This window comes from Tachysurus vachellii, chromosome 8, assembly GCF_030014155.1.
Source record: "Tachysurus vachellii isolate PV-2020 chromosome 8, HZAU_Pvac_v1, whole genome shotgun sequence".
NCBI classification, from domain to species: Eukaryota; Metazoa; Chordata; class Actinopteri; order Siluriformes; family Bagridae; genus Tachysurus; species Tachysurus vachellii.
This window is the reverse complement of record NC_083467.1, coordinates 25,016,939-25,040,414: the sequence shown is the minus strand read 5'-3', so window position 1 is coordinate 25,040,414 and position 23,476 is coordinate 25,016,939. Positions and strand designations below refer to the sequence as shown.

At 38.7% G+C, this 23,476-nt stretch overlaps 1 protein-coding gene across 1 annotated transcript in view; it reads right to left on the bottom strand.

Moving 5' to 3' along the window:
- Positions 1 to 22,977, bottom strand: part of sestd1 (SEC14 and spectrin domains 1) — a 50,459-nt gene extending 27,482 nt beyond the window's left edge. The window contains exons 1-8 of the mRNA XM_060877040.1: positions 22,845 to 22,977; positions 18,777 to 18,840; positions 17,769 to 17,854; positions 15,603 to 15,711; positions 13,033 to 13,123; positions 10,294 to 10,407; positions 4,073 to 4,186; positions 2,835 to 2,929 (exon numbers count right to left, since the gene is read on the bottom strand). Of these exons, the coding sequence (XP_060733023.1) occupies positions 2,835 to 2,929; positions 4,073 to 4,186; positions 10,294 to 10,407; positions 13,033 to 13,123; positions 15,603 to 15,711; positions 17,769 to 17,823 (578 nt within the window). The 5' untranslated portion in view covers positions 17,824 to 17,854; positions 18,777 to 18,840; positions 22,845 to 22,977. The remainder of the gene's footprint in view (positions 1 to 2,834; positions 2,930 to 4,072; positions 4,187 to 10,293; positions 10,408 to 13,032; positions 13,124 to 15,602; positions 15,712 to 17,768; positions 17,855 to 18,776; positions 18,841 to 22,844) is intronic.
- Between the last annotated feature and the right edge of the window lie 499 nt (positions 22,978 to 23,476).

Genomic DNA, 23,476 nt, shown 5'->3' with positions numbered 1-23,476 from the left:
TGACATTGTAAGATACAATCCTATCTTATCTGAAATGAAATCACTTTAGATATCACTTTAAGACGTGTTGATTCGTTGCGACTCAATCTTGAGGAGAAATATGCCGCGCAGCTCTCCCGCGGAGTGAAGAAGAGGTAGAGTTACGAGATTTCTCAGACAGTTGAAGTGTCCAATGGAGTTAAGAGATTTGAGTTCAAGCTATTTTCAAGACTTTAGATTGGTTAATAACTTGTAAAAATAACAGACTGTTATTGGTCAGGGACTGACCAATAGTATCAATATGTGAAAAAATATGAAATGGACCAAATTTGGACATACGAGGTTTCCGCCCGACAGCGACGATATATATATGCTTAAAGCACTCGGTGTGAAACCATGCATGGTCTCTAGGTCCAAGTTCCTGTCCATTTTGTCTTTTGCTTCTTAAATACCACAAAGCATTCCAAATTAGAGAGTAAAGCCTTATGTTATACCTGAGCTGTGGATTTTGAATCTTTTAGTTCTGAAAGTTAAGTTGCATGACTTAAAGGCAGAATTTTTGTATTATTATTATTATTATTATTATTTTAATGTATGCCTTAGTTTTGATACTTTAAAAAAGTAATTTGCAAGTAATATATTTTTTGGTTTTGCATCTCAGAAAAGGGTTCATTTAAAGCCCAGAATGTACGGCACTTACATGTACTTAATTCCTCTCAGTCAACTTTGTCTTTGTTCACAGTACAGACAGAGAAACAATGGGTAATATCTAAAGGTTTATTTTTGATAGAAAACAATTGTAGTATACATTGCATACTGTGCATTTAAAAAATAAAAGTTAATTTTTCTAAAAAAGAAACCAATTAGTTCAGGAGTGGCCAACCAGTCAAAGACCAAGAGCCTCATTTTTTATTAAAGAGCCGCATTATACACATGGGCACACATGAACATCACCTTTTCTTTCCTGCCATTTTGAGGGCGAACTTGACACAAATTGTTTACTCAAATGATCTTGCTCCTACTGGAAAACTTTGAGGCATTTTCATCCCACTCACATGCGCGTTTGACGAAAATACCGCATTGAACTCAAGCGAAGCGAACACGCATATTAAAAAGACACAAATACAAACTCCGGTATGAACGCAAGAGCCGCATGAAACCGGGCAAAGAGCCGCATGTGGCTCGGGAGCCGCGGGTTGGCAACCCCTGAATTCGTTGTTCATTTTAAGAGACCCGTCTTATTTTCTCTTGTATATTTAATATTGCTCTTTAATTAAGCAAAAATACTTTTTATCCGATTACTCGATTAAATTTTCGGTAGAATACTCGATTACTAAAATATTCAATAGCTACAGCCCTAAATTCTACTGTGCTGCGTCTAACCACGAGGATAAAAGGCTATGAAATTTTAAGGTTTTTTTTTTTTTAGGGAAGATAATTACGAATGTCACATTTTCCGTCTAATAACACACACTAAGACTGTGCCTAAGGACACAGCACCTAAATGTTGGACGTCTTAAGCCCTTTTTGGACAAGGTTAAATTTGCATGTGGTCCTGGGGGAATTTCATAATTTATGAAGGTATCTGTGAATTTAGTTCAATCCAGATTTGACAGATCTGTATTTTTCACCATCCTCAACTGAAGAGAATACAGGCCAACGTTTCTCCTGTTCTTTTCAGACGCTCTGTGTTTGTCTGCTGTTGCCTTGGGCTAAAAGGTTGTTTGAATGCTTCTACTTGCTACGTTTATTGTAAAATTCCAAAGTGAAATTAAAGCCAATGTTCCTTCTCTTTAACTTCTCTTCAGCTTCTTCTACAACTTGGACACCATGTTGTAAATGGAGCCTGATCACATAACAAACAGCCAGGAAAATATAGTAGAAAACTGATCAGAAGGTTGGGAGGTCAAATCTAAGAACCACCAAGCTGCCACTGCTGGGCCACTAATAATTTCTCTAAGAACTTGGTACAGAATCTTAAATCTTATTTTGGGCCTGAATTAACAGAATAAAAAAGTGTTTTATTAAACATAATAATAATAATAATAATAATAATAATAAACATAAATAATAATTCTGGAACCATGCCAGTAAAACTGTTCTCTGGGTAGGAGGCCCATATGCTCTCGACCCTGTCGACTACAGCAAAACGACTGAGCTCATGCATATGAAAGAGGGTGGAAGGCACTCACGAGCGCATGTGTTAAACCGCAAAATATGTTATCCCTTCCAGAGTGCGCCGTATTAAATAGCCGACTAATAACAAACGGTAAAATCGATCAGCTAAAGCAACAGCTACGTTATTATACTTTAGAGTAGTAACACATTTTGACACTAGTCTGAGCAGTGCATTTAGTCATAAGGAAAGCTTTTATGACTCCACCGCTAGCACCATTTCAAGCAGGCACATGAGCAAGAACCATCACCAAGTCCATTAGGATATGTACAGAATAGAACCTGGCTCCTTATATGAAGTGCCTCTTTTCCTTGTTCCCATTATCACTAGCTCCTGCTGCGGGACCAGCTGATAGCACTGAATCACTCGAGTAATCGGAGAGCAGAAGACTTCATGAATAATTAATATGCGTTAATGAAAGCCAGAGAGAGAGAGAGAGAGAGAGAGAGAGAGAGAGAGAGAGAGAGAGAGAGAAAGAAAGAGAGAGAGAGATGGAGAGATAGATACAGAGAGAGAGAGAGAGAGAGAGAGAGAGAGAGAGATACAGAAAGAGAGATACAGAAAGAGAGAGACAGAAAGAGAGAGACAGAAAGAGAGAGACAGAAAGAGAGAGACAGAAAGAGAGAGAGAGAGAGAGAGAGAGAGGAGTGCATGAGTCTGAAACGGTGTCATCGATTACCTGGACTTGTCAGACTGGCTGGTCTTTTCGTTTTCATTAATGACCGAGAGTTCGTCCAACAGGGACGTCGACTCCTTGGTGAATTTTTCAAACACCTGGAAAACACAGAATTATGAAAAGTGTGCAGTGCAAAATTAGTCATTGTAAAAAAACTGTTGTGTTGCAGCTCGGGAAGCTACATCATGAATCTTAACAAAACAGCTCATAATAGTACGGAGAAAAACAATAATATTTATCAAATTAGTCACTAAACAAATTTGCAAAAAGATGTGACTGCATAAATATGGACCCCCCCAATACTTGGAAACCACAGGGGCAACTAATTATTGTACAATCAATTGCCCTCAGAATACAATTACTGTAATACTTTATATATTAAAAAAAAAAAAAACATTACTGTTCTTCGTACTGGAAGAACACAGAGGACAAACAAAACAAGCAGCATTACAAAAACCAAAAGACTAATAAAACTATCCTGGGATTTGGTATGTTATAAAAATAAATAAACAAAAAATAAACGAACCCAGTAACCACCATTAAATCCGCTGTTTTACAGTGGATGATATAAGCTGTTCATACATGTCCTAATCTAGGCATGCCACAGAGCTGGGCCACACGGAGGAGTTTGCGGTGGTGGGGGGTGGGGGGTGTTATCGGCAGGGTGTTGTCAGGAAACCAAACACTGCTTATGAATCCCAACAACGCCATCCCCACAGTGAAACCTGGTGCCTCATGTGTGCATGTGTTTTATCAGCCAAGTCTGAGAAACTAGTCAAGGTTGAAGTCAAATACATAGCAAATGCAAATGTGAATGCAAAGGTTTGAGACCATGGCTTGCTTTGGTTCACCTTCTGACAGCACGGCACTACTCAGCATAATGCCAGAGCTAAAGGAGAGAAGAACTTGAATGTGTTGAAAAGCCTGTTAACCAACATTCGCCATCAAACCTGATAGATGGAGCTTGAGCAACAGTCAGGATCCAGATGTACAAAGCTGATAAGAGACATATCCCAGAGGAGCTGCAGCTGTAATTACAGCCAAGTATGGAGAATGTTGTAACACTACAGAAAGTGAACACGTGGACGGAGAATGAAAACACAAGGCAGTGTACAGTTTAAGCTCTGCTTTGAATCAGGATTCTCAAGACTGCATGGTTTTCTGTTGTAATAAAGAATCTGCCCTGTAACTCAATCTAAGGCACAAAGGTATAAAAAATGATAGCGGAGCTAGTTACTGACCAGCCTCTTGTTCAGCCAGTCCATGTGGTCATACTGCAGACTCCCTCCAAACTCATCAGTCAGCTGACAAGGCTCGATGTAGCGTGTGAGCTTGTTAGCTGAGACCAGGATCACCTACAAACACGAAAATGGGATTCAGAGAAATTGACAAATCACTTAGCAGACTTAGTGGTAGTCTTTGCTCAGAGAGGAACAACATTTATATTAAAGGGAAAAAATTCAGCTGTAATCGTATCCGAAATGTCATTAACGGTCATTAACTCGTGTTCATAAAATGCCACAGATAGAAAACTGGTTGCTGTGTGTGAACGGTGTCGTGATCTGACACCGCTAATGCAGAAAAATAATAAGGACGTTGACAAAATGTCAGGCAAGGTTAATCATGCATGAATAATTGACCTGGTATTTAAAGACGGAGGAGGCAGAGACAGCAGGTGTAGACAGGCGTCTGCCGGGTTGGAATCAGACGACTGCCGTAAAGATCATCGACTTTCATTAGTCGCATACTAAGGTGCTGAAGGAAACCCGGAGTGCAAAGCGTCTCTGTTTTGACCCCGAGGTGCTACATGCGCATGTTGTACATTTATTAATTTAACACATGCTTACAAGTGATCCAAACTAAACACAAGAGCTGTTAAAGGAGCAAACAATGACGTGGGAAAAGTGTGTAAAACACCGTAAAATCTTTGGGCAGCTGTCTGTGTCAGAGAGAGTAAGGGGGAGGACAATTTGGATGGCTTTTCAGATATCCTCAGCTGAGTCAACAATCGTGACCTGAAAGCAGGGCTTCATTTGAAAAATTAATGACAAAATCCACACACACACACTGTTGTTTTAAGCCACACCACAGCGCAGTTGAATTTTCTATTCTGATTGTTGATTACTTTTCTATAACAGCGGCGCAAACACTGGTTCCAGTTACAAGAAGAACCCCACGTTATTGTTCATGGTGTGTATTCTAACCTATTATATTATTTTTAAACATGAGCAGACACAAAAACGTGTGTGAATGTTGATATGGTGACGTTTTCTCTGAGATAAAGGAGACATTTATTTAGGATTGTTGGAAGGAGGTTCCAGTGTAAACTGTAAAAGTTTCCCCAACATGGGAAAATCTTCAACACAGATTACTGTGTCTCAGTAACAGTAACAAGCCCCAATTTTAGTCTTATCTACTTATTAAAACAGTGAAGGAAAAAAAAAGTGTTAAGGGAGACCTGTTAATTATCTGAGCTAACTTGTTTCGTTAAACATTACATAAAGTTAGATGCCTTTATTGAATGAAAATCGGCATGTTTGTGTAACAGTAACCCCACTGTGCTAGTGTCCCCTGAAGGGTTTGATTCCATATGAACTGTGCAGAAACATCACAAGACCTTAGCAGGGACTCAGTGTTCTGACATTGAGCAACACAGCCCGTCTTATTTCACGGATTTATTTCAAAGGCATCAGAGGACAAGCGAAAGAGGCTTAGCATCTCATAAGACAAGCAAACCCTTTAGAGTAAGTGTGTGTGTAGCTCAGAAACACAGATCGATCTCCTTTTTGAGCTCTCTTCTCCCCCTTGGCCACTGCATCGTGTGACACCAGGCTTGAATAAGTAACTAAATGAATGAAATGTTCTTGTGATGTCCTACTTCTCCAAATTATTTTACTCTTCCTCTTAATACCAACAAATACACTGACCCTGAACACAGCTCAGGAGCCAAGACTCAGAGCAAGCTTCCAAAGGGAGTCATTTGTCCATGCACAGGTCACGTACATTTGATAGACACTGACGAAAAAGGGCTTTATCGATTTTCATAGAAGTTTATCGATCCTAATTTACATAATTGGTTCGGCATTTCTGGAAGACACGATGCCCTTTTAGTCAAATTACCGCTCTGTGAAGCTGCGTGACTTTCGAGATTAATTAGCACTATTTATTAAAGTGATCTGCCAAATCATGCACTTTTATTAAAACCCAGCAGAGGAAAACAAACCATAATCTCATTAACTAGTGCGACTGAATGCTCTAATGTGTTTTATTTTAGCAACCCAGCAGCTAACAATCCACTGACTGAAAAGGCAGTAATTTTGCTCTACTGGAAAATTTGTTCTGACTGTAGATGGTTTGGCTCCAGAGGAAAAACGAGTGTGAGGGAGAAACTAAATGCAAACAAATTTCTCCCTGGTCCACTGCAAAAATCTCATTAAATCAAGTTATTGCTGAATTGTGACATTTCATTTTCAGCCAAGGTTTGAAACGACCTTGACAATTTAACCGTAAGATATATTTCTTGAATCCTTTACCAATTAAGCTTTCACTCTGCACATATGCTAGTCATCACTGTGTGTTTTTTTTGTTTGTTTTTTTAAAAAAGGATTCCTGGCTTTTCAATATACCAATTAAAAAAAAACTTGGCAAACTGAGTTTGGCATCTAAGCAGTACCAGGGAGTTCAATTCCCATCTCCTTTGGAGCAGTCAGCGACATCAGGTTTGGAGTTGCTGCTGTGTGTGAATTCTCTGTTAAGCGGAAACATAAACCCATTGGTATGTGATGCGGCGCTAATAAATGTAGCTGTTAACAGAAGTCTGTCTTTTTGTCCAATTACATGGATAATATTGACAGTGTCGCTCGTCATTAGACACTGTAAAGAACTGTTTAGTAAAACAAAAGGCATTAGTATACTAACATTAGCATAGTGCATGTTACTACAAATAAATACTACACTAGATTCTGGACCCACAGTTTTACTAGGATTTGGAGCCTGGCAGTGAGGATTTGTCCACTGAGCCACAAGAGCGTTGGTGATTTCAGGTACTGAGGTCTGTAATGCAGTTGGTGTTCCAGTTCATCCCAAAGATTTCAGCAGTCTCTTCGTTCCAGTGAAGAAAAGCTTGACAGACATACTATAAACCGCGTTCTTGGCAACAGTCAGGAAGAACGTGTGATGGACAGACGTCCACATACATTTGGCTCTATATTCTAGATAGATCTGGGGTTCAAACATGACATAACAGGGTAGTATTAACCCCCCACTACCCACCAGCATTTGGCTATATATTATGGCGCAGGATGATGCGTGTACTGTGCATGTGTGTTCTTTAAAAGAATAAAACTTCTTTCTTAAGAGATTCTTTCTCACAGCGAGAAAAATTCAAATATCAATAGTTACACGTGAGCAAAGTTACTCTGCCTGAAAGCTGAGAAAATCACAGGCTCTTAACTTTTGGCAGCAAAATAAGCTACTTAAAGCACTTCACCTCCTGCTATAAAACTACCAGGCCGGCCTCAGCACAGCATTGAGTAAGAGCCAGCTGTTGTGGAAGTCACTGGGCTATTTCCTAAGCTGGTGGGGGAGAAAAGAACATACAATTAGAACGAAAAAATGTGCAAAGCTAAAATAACTGGCCTTCTGGGGCCCGAGTGACAGAGAGAGACTCTCGTTTTCCATATGCTTCCACACTGATGGCAAATGAGGATTTGTCAGCTTTTTAGGGGATTGTTGAATACAAGAAGGTCCTTGTGCTGTCTGTCTGTCATCAGCTATGTTAAACGTCTTTAGTCAGAGTGTATGTTACTCAGGGGTATGGTGCTAAGTGTTCCCTAAACTAACCCCTTTCAGGTCACCTCGCGGACTGCAATCAGTATTGCGAGCTCCATTCTAAGCCAGACGGCACCATCTGCTTCAGCAGAACGGGCGGTAGAGAGGAAAACTGCCCAGAGGGGAGCACTGGCCCATATTATATCCTGAAACAGGTGTAGCTCAAATTAAATTGCCACACACACACTATCATATATGACTCTCCTGCAAGAACACTGACATTATTTGTTTATGCTTAGGCAGAGCCGACAAAAAGGAAGTGTGCATGACTGACAGGAGAGCTCATCCCCGTTCTACCATGTAGCTGAACATCACGTTTATACACGTGTGTGCTTCCTCTGTGTCAGCACTGATGAATCCAATACACTGTACATGTGGTGGAATTTTTCTCTGTTCTAACATGATGACCATGATCACAAGCCATGCTCAATCCATTTTATTAGTGTAGAAAAAGTACACAAATTCACTATGCACCGAGACTCCTAGACTACTGCAGGCATTAGCATAGGTCTGATACCTTAATCAGAGAAAAGGTTTTTCTAATTCCCCAAAACTGAGATTAGAACGAGACTTTCCTTTTTAAAATCACCTACGGCTATATGTGTAGCGATAACTTTTCCCATCGTCAATAGTCAAGTTCCATTCAGTGGGACTCACAAGTCAATCCAAACTTGTGATCAGGGCAAAGAAAGTGTGAAAGAAAATTCCTTGCAGTAGAGCCAAAAGTCTAGGGGGTGGAGTCTGACTTGACCAAGCTCCTCCTACCTGAGCAGTAGTACTGGGCAATAAACACATTTGTTTTGAATTACACATTCACAAAATTTATTTAAAAATAAATAAATAAATAAACAAATAAAACAAAAACATTTGGGTTGGGGCGTGTTTGTTTTGGTGATATCAAATGTCAACATTGGCTTTCAAACAACGGAGACCCCACCTTTAATACAAAAGTCCAGCAGGTGGAATTTCAAATGTTGCTATCTGGGCAATTGTCTTTATATGAAAGCTATTTTTATTCTATTTTTATATTGGGGGGAAAAGAATCATTCGTAATGAAGTCAGTGCTTTCATTAGGAGATAACTGAGCTGGCGGGTACAAAGGCAGGGAAAGAGAAACATGACGAATTTTAAGGAAACGTTTTCATTACCGTCGCATTAGTTTGAAAAGTGTTTGAACTGACACATCATTAAAGACTTTTATCCTCTCGGTTGCCTGAAAGTCAAAAAAGGTTGTTTTTCATCGTTCTCCGCTGCCACCGTTTTAGTGCATCCCTAATTACAAACGCACGTTTGTCACGAATGTTTTATTGAATATATACACATTGTGCTGTAGTTTCGAGACAAAGCTTACACTACAGACAGAGTTAACCTCACGTTGTTGACGGACATCGTTATTAAAGACGACACTAAATAAGCCTCCGTAGATTTCAGCTAACTGACATATTTATCGCTACATATTTTGAGGTCTGTGACTGAACCCTAAAACTTTTATTCCTACCTAATCACTGCCTGCAAACAAAGTTATTCAACTTAAAGTGGACTGTGTTGCTGAATCTAAGGTCATGAAAGAGATGGTCATTTGAGTGGAAATTAACTAACGAGAGGTAAATAACATCCTGCAAAACAACCAACCACACAACCTGTGTCTTGATCACAATCATATCTCTTAATGAGTGAAAGCGAAGTAATCAAGCCTGTCTCAGGCCACACACACACACACACGTACACCTAGACGGTGTAAAGAAAACCTTTAAAGGCAGCCATTTGCACGACTTGTTTGTGAACAGCAATGGGGAATATTTGGGTCTCAGCCCTTTTCATTATGGTTTATTACAGTAAGTCAGAGGAGGAAATGACCTCGTTATAAAGCAGGAAGCCCCAGGGTGCCTCTGACTGCACCTGCAACACTATCTGATTTTATACAAGCACATTCAGTGCCGTAGTGTGGAAAAAAAATAACTCACTAAGGTGACCTAAACTAAACACTAAATAAATAAACTAAACATATTGCTTGTCTTGAGAGATGAACCTGATCAGCTGCACTCAGAAGACTGGCGCTTCATGAACAAGGCATCGTTTTAAGTTGTCCTCTTGCTGATACAGACATGACTTCTGAAAATCTGAATCTGAAGCGTGGAATTGGTATCAGAAAAAAAACGATATCCTTTTATGTGTGCATAGTGAAGAAGGATCTTAAGCTCACAATCTGTTTAAAGTAAAACAGCATGTCTTCTGACACGTACACCGTTCAAACGTTAATGTGATAATAAATAAAAATGTAAAAGTAAAAAATCAAACCCCTTAATCATTTGTCCGCCGTGTATCATGAAACATCCGACATCAAATTATGCAATGGTTTGTGGGTGAAAATAAGTGATTTGCTGCATCATTTGTGATGAAAGCCAGAGAATGAGAACATGATAACTGACTTGACAGATGACTTTAGATGAAAGACAAAAATCCTATGCTATGAGGACAAGCCTTTCCTACAATGGCACCGAGTAAGAAGGAACGGCAAACACAGGGAGAAAGAGTGGGAGGGAAAGAGTGAGTGAGAGTGTGTGTGTGTGTGTGAGTGTGTGTGAGTGTGTGTGTGTGTGAGAGAGAGAGAGAGAGAGAGTGCAGTACTCACCTCAAAGCCAAGTCTGTCCTTCTCCTTCCAAAAGCAGAAATGGGTGACCTTCTTATCCCAGAATTCATCTGGCTTCACTACACACACCAAGGACACTTCAGCTGGGATTACATTCTACACACACACACACACACACACACACACACACACACACACTTAGTAAAACAGCACCCTTACAGTAATCCTTACAGATTAACAGCCGTTAAATTTCTAATTAAAACTATTACACTGATAACCACAAGAACACCTATACGATGAGCTCCAAACGCATTCAGCAAGAAATGTAGGAATTTGGTTCATAACAGGATGTAGAGTGACGTGAAGCTGCATTATAAGCTGCTCTTTAACAGCACACAGGAAAGTTAATGCTGATTGTACTGCAGTTAGCTGACTGAAGGAAATGTCAGTACACGAAACAGTATTTATCTTATTTAGTCATTTGTTTGCTTGTTTATTTAATCAATCATCGAGACTTGAGAACACAATGAAACAAATGTGTCCGGGCTCCACTGCTTACCAGCTTCACAAAGCAAAATGAAAAACATCAGTTTGAAAAGAAGTGGCTGGCGACTTTGATGAAGCACTAATTAGCGTTCAACCTCCTTGATTTGAAGCTGTTGTATGACAGAAAATGTGTCTTTCGTGTTCCATGCATCTTCGGTGAAGCAGAATTCCTCCAGGACAAAATGTGCGCCGTTTGGCATGACAGCTGATTTTCAGGTTGGGATGAAAGAGTGTAAAGGCTTTGAGTAAAGCATAGATTTTGGCACGTCTGTGATCTCCGCTCGTCCTGGCACGTCAGCTCATCAATCATACCTTCATGAGTGACTGAGCTTAATAGAGCTTCAAACTGTGCAGGTCAATCTGTCAATTTCTGGAAGTTCGTCATCGGTTTCTTTCTTTCGTTCTTTTTTTACATGAAAGTGGTCTTTTTTTTTCTTTCCCTCATGAAGCGAACTGTGTCACCAAATGAGAAGCAGACGTGGAGAAGTCCGTTTTCAGCCAGATCCCCCTCAGGCACAAGGAGAAGGCCAATTTTGGGCAGAAAGATGCTTTGACACCATTATTCAGTGCTGACTGTGGAAATATGGGAGAGATCTGCCAAACTGAATATACTCAAGAAATCCAGGTCAAGGGCTAGGAGATCAGCCTAGTGCAACACAAAGCAGCAGAAGAGCAGACATGTCTCTGTGGGAAAGGCTTAATGCTTCCTTCTATCCCAGAATGCTTCTCAGGCAAATCACACTCCGACCCCGTTCGGTTTAGAATTATATTTTGGTTTAAGCAGATTTAAAATGTTCAATGGAGTCTTAAGTGGATGGTGGCTGACTATGTTTAAATAAAGGAAGACAGCACATGATGCCACTAGCAAGTACTCATCAGTAAATAAAAGATTTGCACAATTGGGGCACAGCCTGCGTTCCACTTACATCTCTAAACAAAAACCCTCAGTGGGCATTTTAAAAATCTAAAAATTTAGGAGACTGGTATTCGAAACAGACCTTCCAGTAAGTTTTTTGTTTTCAAACACTAAATGTAATAGGAGCAATATTACCCAATATACAAGTATGTGCTGTGATGCATAACAATTTTTAACAAGTTTATTCATTTGGGGTCACAGTGCCACATGGTGCTACACTTTCTCCTCTATATACAGTGACCCTGAACCACATCCTAATTGCTGAGAACGTACACAAGTGACATGAAAGATGACTAGAGGACCGGTGTACAAATCAGCCTTAAGCATGCAAATCTTCCAGTGATTCAGCTCGGACATTGGGGTGTGTTTATTACCACTGACTCAAATATAGTTGTATATATAAGTGTGCGTGATCGTATCAGAAAAAGCATCATTTCTCACACGATGCACAAACCAAGCAAAGGACCCTGTTGCTCAGAGCTGGATGACTTCCTAATCTCTGATTAGATTTGTTTGCATTTCAAGTGGGAGATTTCTTCATAATACAATACAGTAGAGCATTAAGCCGTCATCAGGATCAATCCAGATCCTGATAGAGGCCCCAACATACAGAAGGATACCAAAAGGTGTAAATGGGTTTTAGATTCTCACAGAGGATCAGCAAGGAAGATTCTGAAAATATATTCTCCTAAAGAAGAGGCACATGCATAAGCCAACAGGCTGACTGAAGTAGGTCAGATCACACGGGGTTTTATTAAAATACTTCTCTACGCTTGTTGGTCACACACACACACACACACACACACACACACACACACACACACACACACACACACACACACACACACACACACACACACACACACACACACACACACACACACACACACACACACACACACACGCACGCACACCAAAGTGTGGTTCATGTTACAAATAATCTGTGAACCATTTCAAAGCTGTGCTTTGGTTTAAACCTGCTAATGTGATAATGGATATATTATCGGTTATATATTGAATACAAGTGTAAACGCAAGACATCATCTGGCTCTACACAAGTAACAGATTTAAACCTTTTCATCACTGAGGGCTGATTATATATATATATATATATATAGCAGACAAAAGTAAAGGAAATCTTAGCACACGTAGGCAGGAAACAATTCGGTCTACAACACAATCGGCTACTTCCTGCCAAAAACTATTAGCTGATAACGTTGGAAACAGGCTTCCTCTGATGTGACTATAGTGTACAAGTGTGTCGCTGTGTAATAAGCTGTACAGTGCGTGTAAGTGTGAACAAGCTCATCTCTTCTTACCTGCAGCATCAGAACCACCGTCTTCACCACGTTCCACTGAGACCTCCGGCCGTCCACGATGACGGTGAAACCACGTGCTTTACACTTCTCACTGCAAACACGCACAGCACCACAGAGACTGAGAGCAATACATGGAAGCAGCGATATAGGGTGATATACAATAAAGAGATGAGACAGAAAGAACACGCATCTATGGCACATGAGTATGTACCAAGATGTAAAGGAAAGCAACAAACTGCAACTTCAGCTTTAAAAATAAAGCTTGCGCCATGTGAGCCCTGAGCTGTCGAAGTGTGAATGCTATTTTCCAGCCTGGTTGTGATCCTGAAATCTGATCCCTTAACCCTCTTGAGAACAGCTCTCTGGGGTTCTTGGTGACCAAACCACTGCACGATCTACATCAGGTGTGGAAGCTAACAGCGCTCGAGTCTGCAGGCGAGTAACAGGTTGGATTTAATTATGTTACTGCTTTAACTTCCTGCTTTTGTGATTCTGGAGAAACAGTGATTATAGTTCTAGACTGGTGGAGGACTTGTGCTCTGTAATTTTACTTCTGAAATGGTGCAAGGTGTGAGGAAAAGTGATGGTCTAAAAGGCTTCCGTGCAAGGTGACATTCAGTGCACCTAAAAAGTGTCTTTGAATTTGGTGTGTCAGTGCCACAGGAAAATAATCTGAAAAACAGCAAACTGAATCTAGAGCTTGCCATTTTACAAACAGTCAAGAACCTAAAAAAAAAAAAAAAGAAAAAAAAAAAAAAAGCAATGTTTGTAATTGTGCAAATCGAATTAAAAGGAAATCTTCAACCTGATAAAGATTTATAATTGATTATTATAAGCATCACCCCCATAAAAATCTGGGTGCAGACTTGAGCATTAAATTCGTTATTATTGTATTTATTATCAACAAAAAGATCAAAGAAATTAGTTTATTTTTTAGCCTCATTTTTTTTCTTTAATTTTATATAAAAACAGAAGACGCTTGAAGTGTCTCACTGCCATAACAGAAGCCAGACAGAAATAGGAAATAAAAAAATAAAAAAAAGACAGAACAGAGACACAAACACCGAGACGTAGATGGTCACAGAAGAATTAAGAAACGAATGAATGAACCGAAAGGTAAGCGACTCTCAGAAGCTCCACACGGTGATGTACAATTAAGAGAGAGAGTGAGAATCCGCTATAACCTTCCACATCATGTATTCAGTCCTACACACTAAAAAGACACTCATTTGTTTGGCAGGAAGGTGATATTCTGCACACAGTGCCCTCAGAGTGACTCAAATATTCCAAAAATACACGCCAAATCTGAAACGGCGGCGCTTGTCAGACTGCAGCACGGCTCAGCTGGCATTTAAATGGCACTCTGGATCAGTCTGGAGGGCTGTGTTCAGGCGCCAGTCTCATTAAATCACTTATAGGATATCAGCAGAGAGCAATCTGAGAGGGACGGGTGTGGGAACTCTACATGCGACACGTTTAATAATTAACAGGAAGCTCAAGAGGGTCAAATTAAGGATTGAAATTTGACTTCCACAAAGCCAAGAGCAAAGTAATTACATGAATTTTAAAATGTTTAAGCGGCTTAGGCTACAAATCTTTCCTGTTTTCTCATATAGACTTACTGGGAAATAACCCTGTGTTCACAGCAGCAGTGTTTTTTTGGTTTTTTTTCCCCCCTCACATCACATACGTATCAGTTTCTATAGTAACAGCTCATTTCACATGGACTGATACAGCAGACGATCAACATAATCCAAGAATAATAAATAACAAATGTTAAAAGCATTAGAGCATAATCCTCTCCTATGCCTTTAATCTCAGTCCATCCTAAACGCCCACGTTCTAGAAGATGTGTATTCTGTATGTTCGGTCTTCGGAGGTGAGGCCACCACGGTCATGTAACCGAGGACAAGACACTAAGCTGTAAAGGCTCTTCTAAAGTTATAGCATTTGAAAGAGTTCGATTTGCCAGACATCACTCTATGGATGTGTCTCAATCAGCTCCCTAATTCAGCAGCCAGTGCACTGATAAGCGAGTTGAACATTTAACCATTTTCTCCATCACACCAGTGAGTTCATGCCCTAAAAAAAACTCTCAGACAACTTACACCTACAAACGTAAACGGTTTGTTATCTTTGTTGTGGTTCTCAAATGGTCACTTAGGTTAAGAATTTTAACCAATTTTGATGTTCACGTCTAAGTTTTAATGGTGTTAAAAATCCAGTAGGTATAAATGATGTAAGGATATATAAAAGTATTTATAAGTATTTCATAATGTAAGACACACACACAAAAAAATCTGAATGATATTGGCCCAGCCTGCTGAAGATAAATGCCAGAGGCAGTGTTTACAACACGAGCATGTAGTCATGTCTCTGGAAATTGAGTCATCAGTGTTCCAACATGCAGTGAGCCAGAGTCCTTACCAGTGCCCTAACTCTTGTAGACAATATACTGATTCATGACCAAGGAAGCTAGAGTGCTCAGTGACACGCACCCTCTGTCTTCTAGTGCACAGCATAAGCATAAAACCCAGCATGCTGTAGAAATAAGGTTGGAGTGTGCTGACCTGGGGATGCTGAGCAGGTAGTCCAGTGTGGAGCTGAGCTCCTCCATGCTCGTCTGCTCCGTGCACAGCGGGATGGTCAGGATTAGGCCGCTGCGTCGGTCTTTACCTCCTGAAGAGAACGAAAAAAAAAATGAAGAGAGCTCAATAACCAAATCACATACATAAAGCAGATGCACAACATCACAACTTCTCTAACCTAAAATAATGAATTTAGCATAATCCTATACGAACCAGGGATTCTTGGCTGGACTACAGGCACCAAGTTTATATTAATGCACTCATTCAAATGCTATGTTTCACTTAACAAAGGAAAAAGCCTATAATGAAACTTATTTGTTTATTATTTATGGACAGAGACTTCGGTGTCAAAGCTGTATAATAGGCAGATGTAAAGCTGCTTCTTTATGCTTCTCACAACTGGATATTAACAGGACATTTCTGTGTAATTAGCTTCAAAAGAAAGAGAAAACAATTTGAGAAGCTGTTGAGAGAACAAATGTTAAAGAGTATCAAAAGTGATAGCTAACAGGTCTCATTGACATACTGCAACATTAAAAGTAACTTTAAACAGATAAAAAGTATAACATGCATTCTTGTTGGTAAACTGCACACGGACGCAGGCACGCGGGCGCAGGCACGCGGGCGCAGGCACGCGGGCGCAGGCACGCGGGCGCAGGCACGCGGGCGCAGGCACGCGGGCAGAAGCAAGAGTGCTGTAATTGATTCAATATCTGGTGTGAGATTAAATAAAGCACTCTCGAACTCTAAGTGCTTAAACAGTGAATTCATTTTCCCCTCTGTACTCAGAGCTTCACTGGAAACAAAACACCAAGACCGCTACATAAACTGTCTGTTCCTTATTTAAAAAAAAAATAAAAATACATAAATACAAGTTTGATTGGAGGGAAATCTCCAATCTTTCAACATCACTGTATCCTAAGACATCACAGAAGCACACAGGCTTGACTGTAAACCTGACAAGCACATGACATTAGAGGTTTAAAATGTCATTCATGCTTTAGCTCCCCATATTCAATCAGCTTATACTCCATTAGATTCCTAAGCAAGACAAAGACAAAAGTTGTTTCCAGATGTCACTGTGGAAGAGAAAAGATAGTTCGAAATACCCAGAGTTGCAAAACAGCACGAACCAAAAAGCACAGCTCAAAAAAAACATTTGTAGAGACTATGATCATTGTAAATGTAATGCTGAAAAGATGCAGGTCAGCTATTCTACTAACATGAAACTTAATGATTGTTAATCACCAACAAGAGAACACACTTCTCCTTTGCTTAAAGATTCCAGTAGCGTACCTTTAGTATAAAGAAAGTACTTTATCCACATCATATCCACACAATTATCCCTGTTCTTTGCACTCGGGTGACAAAAAAAAACCTGCGAAATGATAACTGGATCCAGTTCACGTTTTAGAAGCTTGTTGTCAACTACTAGGTGTTGACTCAGATTCATTTGTAGCAAAGGCCAAAAGACCTGAATACAGTGTTAATGAAGAGGAAGTGGGTTAAACTGAAGCTCATTAGAACTAAAAATTTACAGTAAATCATAGCGGCTGTCTGAAATCCACGGCCAACGCCGCTAAGCTATTCATTATACAGCCCAAAGTGTGCAGACCCCTGAGCATCATGCCTATATTTGTCCTTTTCCAAACTGTATGGAGTGAACAACAGCACCGTGTAAAAAATTTGCTCTGATAAAGTCAAGCTTTCGCTCCTGACCACACAGCAAATTATAAACACTAACAATTTACTTTTTTTTATTTTTTTTTATTTTAAAACCACTGCATAATTTTTTTAAACCCATTTACAGCTACATTTAACATCTATGACACAAGTTCCTCTTAACCCTTATGTTATAGCATTATATAACATTACTAAGTAACCTCCTCAGTCCTGAAGACTTTTGTGCTTCGGAAAACCTAAAGCTACAGCTTTATCTCGTTCTGTTACAAAAGCGCTGACACTGGAGTCTCCTTGTATAAATGATGAACAAACATAACATCTCCTCATATCAACCTTTAAATTAGTCTGAGATTATGTGGAGTTAACGCCGTCAGGTCCGTGTGAATGTTGTTACTATAGAAACAATAATGTATTACAAGAAGCACAGTAATACATGTATTAGATATAACTGTCTTCATGCGTTACCTGACAAAAACGCCAGTTTCTTCTTCAGCACGGGCAAAATGTTGGAGGCCTCCATGCTGGAACGACTCGCTCCTCAAATCACACAGCTGCAGGAGACAGAATTCGAAGTCATCACATTAATGTCCAGAAGCATCAGTGCAACTTAACTAAATAGATTTTTTTCTTTCTAAAGTTATACTTCATATCTGACCGCAGTGAGAGCCAAGTGCAAATGGTGGCGAGGTAAAAGGGTAAACAAATCCGCGTCATCGTGTCGGAATCAGCGATCTCACCACTTCTCATTTCATGTCATTTTATTATGTTTCACAACATAATTAAAAAATGGCATCTTTGTAATCGGCGTGTTGCAAGTTGTTCCGATCTGCACTTAGACCACATTCTCACGTAGCACTTGGTCATGTTGATGCTCATGATCAGGTACCCAAATAAAATAACAGCAGGAACATTTGGGGCTGAACTAAAAACCAATGGAAACAGCAGTCTTTATATTTCCTGGTGTCAAAGTATCTGACACACTTTGCAGTGGAAATCTGTCCAAATGTGTTATTGGCAAACAAATTCAATAAAATATCATTTATGGTTGGAAAATTGGATGGGGTTCTTTCATAAATGCATGAAAAGATTCCGGTGTGCACAGAAACTACGAACAATGATATGAGGCACTAATAATAGTGTAAAATACTGAAACACAGATCAAGGTGATCTTGAATTTAAGGTCTCTCTCACCTTCAAAGGATGGCACTATTATACAGGAATGAACACATTTGTAGTGAACAGTCATTATTGTGACATGCATCTTAAGCTTTTTGCCCTCCCAGCTATAAAATCCTTCATCGGCTGTGCAAGTAACGTGCTTTTAAATCTGTAGAGTCATGGAATGAAGTGCTTTGCTTACACAGCTGAAAGGTGTCATGTACAAAACTGCCTCCATGTTTTTTTTTATTTATCTGTCCATCAGTTTAATATAACACATGACTCTTCTCAATGCTTGCATGTGCCATGACTCACCTCAATAAATGGTCTGGAACAGTTTCAGATCATTCTCTCACAGGTTTCCTTCATGGCCCATGTCCTGTAGAAAGAAAGAGAGAAAAACAAGCCACGGTTGAGAATAACAAACCTGAGCCGTCTCTGATCACGTTTTTATAAGGATGAGAGACGGCAGAGAGAAACAATCTTTCCTATGTCCGCCTGAGCTTGGTGCTCTTGCCGTTGGTGTGCACTGTAATCGCTGGCTAGCTGTCTGATGAACTGCTGAGAGCGAAATCCTAATAAGCATCCGATCAGGTGCCAGAAGTGCATTTTCATTAGTAACGAGAGAGTCGAGAGATTCAGCTGAACTGGAGTGATACATGGCTTTGGTAAAAATTAATGTAGCACAGAACAAGTGGATGCAAGGCAAAGTGCCAGGTCTTTGAAGAGGGGGTAAATAATTAATTTAGAAAACAGAGTAAGGATTCAGAAAACTATCAAAGGTTTTGCATCTCCATGCACTCTGTTGGTTAATGATGGAAGTCTCAAACAGCTCATTAACCAGCGCTTATGAGACAGAATCACTGGAAAGGCAATTCCATAGGCGCACCGCCCAGCAGAAAGCATTATTCTTCTCATGAATGAGGTATGAGTGTATCGGGTTCGGCAGCGTTACAGAGATTTTAAATGCTTCAGTGTCACTGCTGTGTTGACAAAAAATAATAATAAATCTTCTGAGGTCAGAAAGTGATAATGATAAATGCCAAATGCTCATCTTTAATTTCATGTCTAGTCTCTTAACCGAGGACCCACCTGTACTGGCACCACACACACACACACACACACACACACACTATATATTTCTACTACTGAGCTCTGTTGTAACTGTACTAACAAGAACAATAACATAAATGTAGCATACAAACATTACAAATGTCTCACAGTCAAGTCAAGAAGCTTTTATTGTCATTTCAACCATATATATCTGTTGCAGTACACAGTTAACTGAGACAACGTTTCTCCAGGACCATGATGCTACATAGAACAACACAGAGCTAAGGAAATAAGGAAAATATACCGATATCGCCTCCCCCACTCATCAATATCAGTAAACATACTGACACTTACTATAACGAGTTGTTGTCCTTCGGCTGTTCCCTGTTCAGGGTCGCCACCGCAGATTAGATGATCAACATATTTGATTAGGCACAGGATTTACACGGGATGCCCTTCCTGATGCAACACTACTATTTTATCTATTAGGGACTGGCACTGAGATTTAACCCCTCAGTGGTTGGGTTGGTTCCCTGACCACGGTGGTGAGAGCACATTTACTATATTTACTATAACCTACTTAATATTAATCAATTAAAGGAAAACCTTTCCACGGTGACAATTAACAGCTCATAACTGCTACCAGGGTCATTCTTTATTGCATTAGTGAGCTGACTTAAGATTTAATTTCATTAGCTGACTACATTAATAACTCTTCATTGTGTCAGAATGCCTCACTGTCACTGACTGCTGGCTAACGGTCAAGAACAACACATTGGGTAAATTAAGTCATTTTAACTGACCTACTATCGCTTATAGTCTTTTTTTTGTCTGAATAAACTTGCAATGCTGATTTTAAAAGGTTCTTTGAAGATGCTACAGCTCCTGGTTTGTAACTTTCTTCGCACTATCAGGTTTAAGCTATCGCTAGAAGGGCCTATTGTGAACAATGGACCAGTATTACATGTAACATTTGTAACTACCAAGTCTATGTAGTCTTTTGCTGTTGATTACTATGATGACGTGTGCCAGATTTACATCATGTTGAATCGCATAACGATATTTGAGCATATTTTTTTCATGCACAAATAATCGTGCTCGGTATCCGAATGACACCTGATAGCAGCATTGTCCAAACTAAAGGGATTCAATTACTGAAAACACAAACATGGTCTATGAGCCATAATTATGAAACATTACAGGGCGTCAACATCCAGACAAACCGCCCTTAAAATTAAGTGAACATGATGCACATCAATCGAGTCATTTTCACACCCCTGACATGATGCACTAACACGGTTCAGCGAGAATCTTTCCATGTCCAAAAAAAAAAACCTGCTGCTGTGTCTGAAATGACCTACTTGGTACCAACAGTAACCAGCTTTCCTATTAGAGATAGTGCTTGGATTTGAAACCACCCTCGTGTTTGCTTATTTAAGACACAGACCTGGACAACAATCACAACAACAGTAGAGAAGGGTAATGTTTTGGTTTGGACGTAACCATCTAGTGGATGTCGATTAGAAATCTTCCGAATGTATATAAAAGACGTAAGGAGTGTGTGAACATCAACAATGTTTCTGCACACACAAACCATGGACCTGGGACTATAACATGACCACCACGTCGGAGAAGGATCTAAAACAACAACACTAGACCCAGACGTCAGCGAAAAATGCTTGGGATGGCAGAAAATTAATAAAACCCCCCAAAATGTGCACTTAGCACTTCAACAACATTGTATAATAACAATATTGAACATGTTTCAGAATTAAGACGTCCTTTCATTTGGCACAATGTTCGACTGAATCAAAGTAAACAGAAAAGAGAAATGTGTTTATCTCCAATTTGAACTATGCAACTGATAAAAACACGCAATAAATACTATTACAAACAAACAAATATACAATTATTGTCATTAGTAAGTCAACTATGACACACAATACAACAGTCAGGGATTCAAAATAAAAAGTAGTTTTTTTTATTGTGGTGACATTTTACCTTTTATATTTATATTAGTTTGTATTAGTTTATTATCAGTAATATTAGTATTATATTATTAGTATAATAGTAATATTAGTTTTTTATAAAGTTGTTTTTTGTGGTGACATTTTAGATTAGTTTATTATTAGTAATATTAGTATTATATTATCATTATTATATTTTTAGTATAATATTAATATTAGTTTATATTAGTTTTTTATTAAGTTGTTTTTTTGTGGTGACATTTTACCTTTTATATTTATATTAGTTTGTATTAGTTTATTAGTAATATTAGTATATTATCATTATATTATTAGTAGTATAATATTAATATTAGTTTATATTAGTTTTTATAAAAGTTGTTTTTTGTGGTGACACTTTACCTTTTATATTTATATTAGTTTATTATTAGTATAATATTAATATTAGTTTTTATAAAAGTTGGTTTTTTGGTGACACTTTACCTTTTATATTTATATTAGTTTATTATTAGTATAATATTAATATTAGTTTTTATAAAAGTTGTTTTTTTGTGGTGACACTTTACCTTTTATATTTATATTAGTTTATTATTAGTATAATATTAATATTAGTTTTTATAAAAGTTGTTTTTTTGTGGTGACACTTTACCTTTTATATTTATATTAGTTTATTATTAGTATAATATTAATATTAGTTTTTATAAAAGTTGTTTTTTTGTGGTGACACTTTACCTTATATATTTATATTAGTTTGACAGACTTTATTTATGACTGATTTTATTTAGATTTAATCCATCCACCTTCGTGGCCTTTATACACAACACTACAGTAAATGCGCACTATGTTTACATACTGTTTAGTGTGTTAGTGTGCGGTGTTTTAAACCGACACTCGACTCCTATGCGCTCACATTTTAACAAGTACGCCACGGCTACATCCGGGTACTTTCTCCCATACACAGTTCGGATTGGGAACGTCGCCTGGAATAACCGTTAAAAGTGTTCGGGGCGCGTGCACTCGATTTGAACATTTAAAAAAAAAACGGTCAAAACGTAAACCTTTAACGGCATATATGTTTATGTGTGTGCGCGTGCGCGCGTGTGTGGACAAAACCTGCGTAGTCGCGTACAACAGTATATACGCAGACAAACGGCTGCGCTTGTTAGCATTCTGTATGTAGCCTCAACATCCGTGAGAATCTGAATGAAATAGCCCTTAGCTGCGTTAGCTTAGCATCCGTTAACGTTAAATGACTCCAGCACTAACGGGTTTTTTTTTTTTTTTTTTTAAAAAGACGCATTATAACACTTACCTGTTATAACGCAATGCATTCACATTTTACACCGTGTTCTCACTCACACATTACCTTCTCTTTGGCCTCAGGCGCTGATGTCGTACACAGATATGACCAGAGAACTGTTTATTATAAAATGACCACACAGCTGCTAAAAACCTTAGCCGCTGTGTTTTGTGGAAAAGGGGCGGGGCGTAGCACGCAAACCCACGCCCATCAAACACGCCGACCATTAGGATTCCTTAGAAATGGTGGGCGGAGCTATGCTTTATTTCGACCAAAGGCATATTTACAGAATGGTGCGTCATTTAAAGAAAATAAAAATAATCCGAGAATTTATAAAGTTTCTTTTCTCCATATATCACTGATGTAAAGTGTTCATACTTATTACACGTTGGTTTTATTTATAGTGTAATATAATTAGAAATATGCAGATGAAAAATAATAATACAGTATATTATTTTTATTCTATGTGAACCCTTATACATATAATTTATATGTATAATAAAATATTATTATTATTATTACTACTATTATTATTATATTATTACTATTGTTATTTGTATTATTATTAATAATATTATTTATTTGTATTATTATTATTATTATTATTATTATTATTATTATTAATTGTTATTAGGGTTCAAGCGCGAAGCGCTGGAAACCTATTGTTTTTGTTAGGATTTTTATTATTATTATTATTA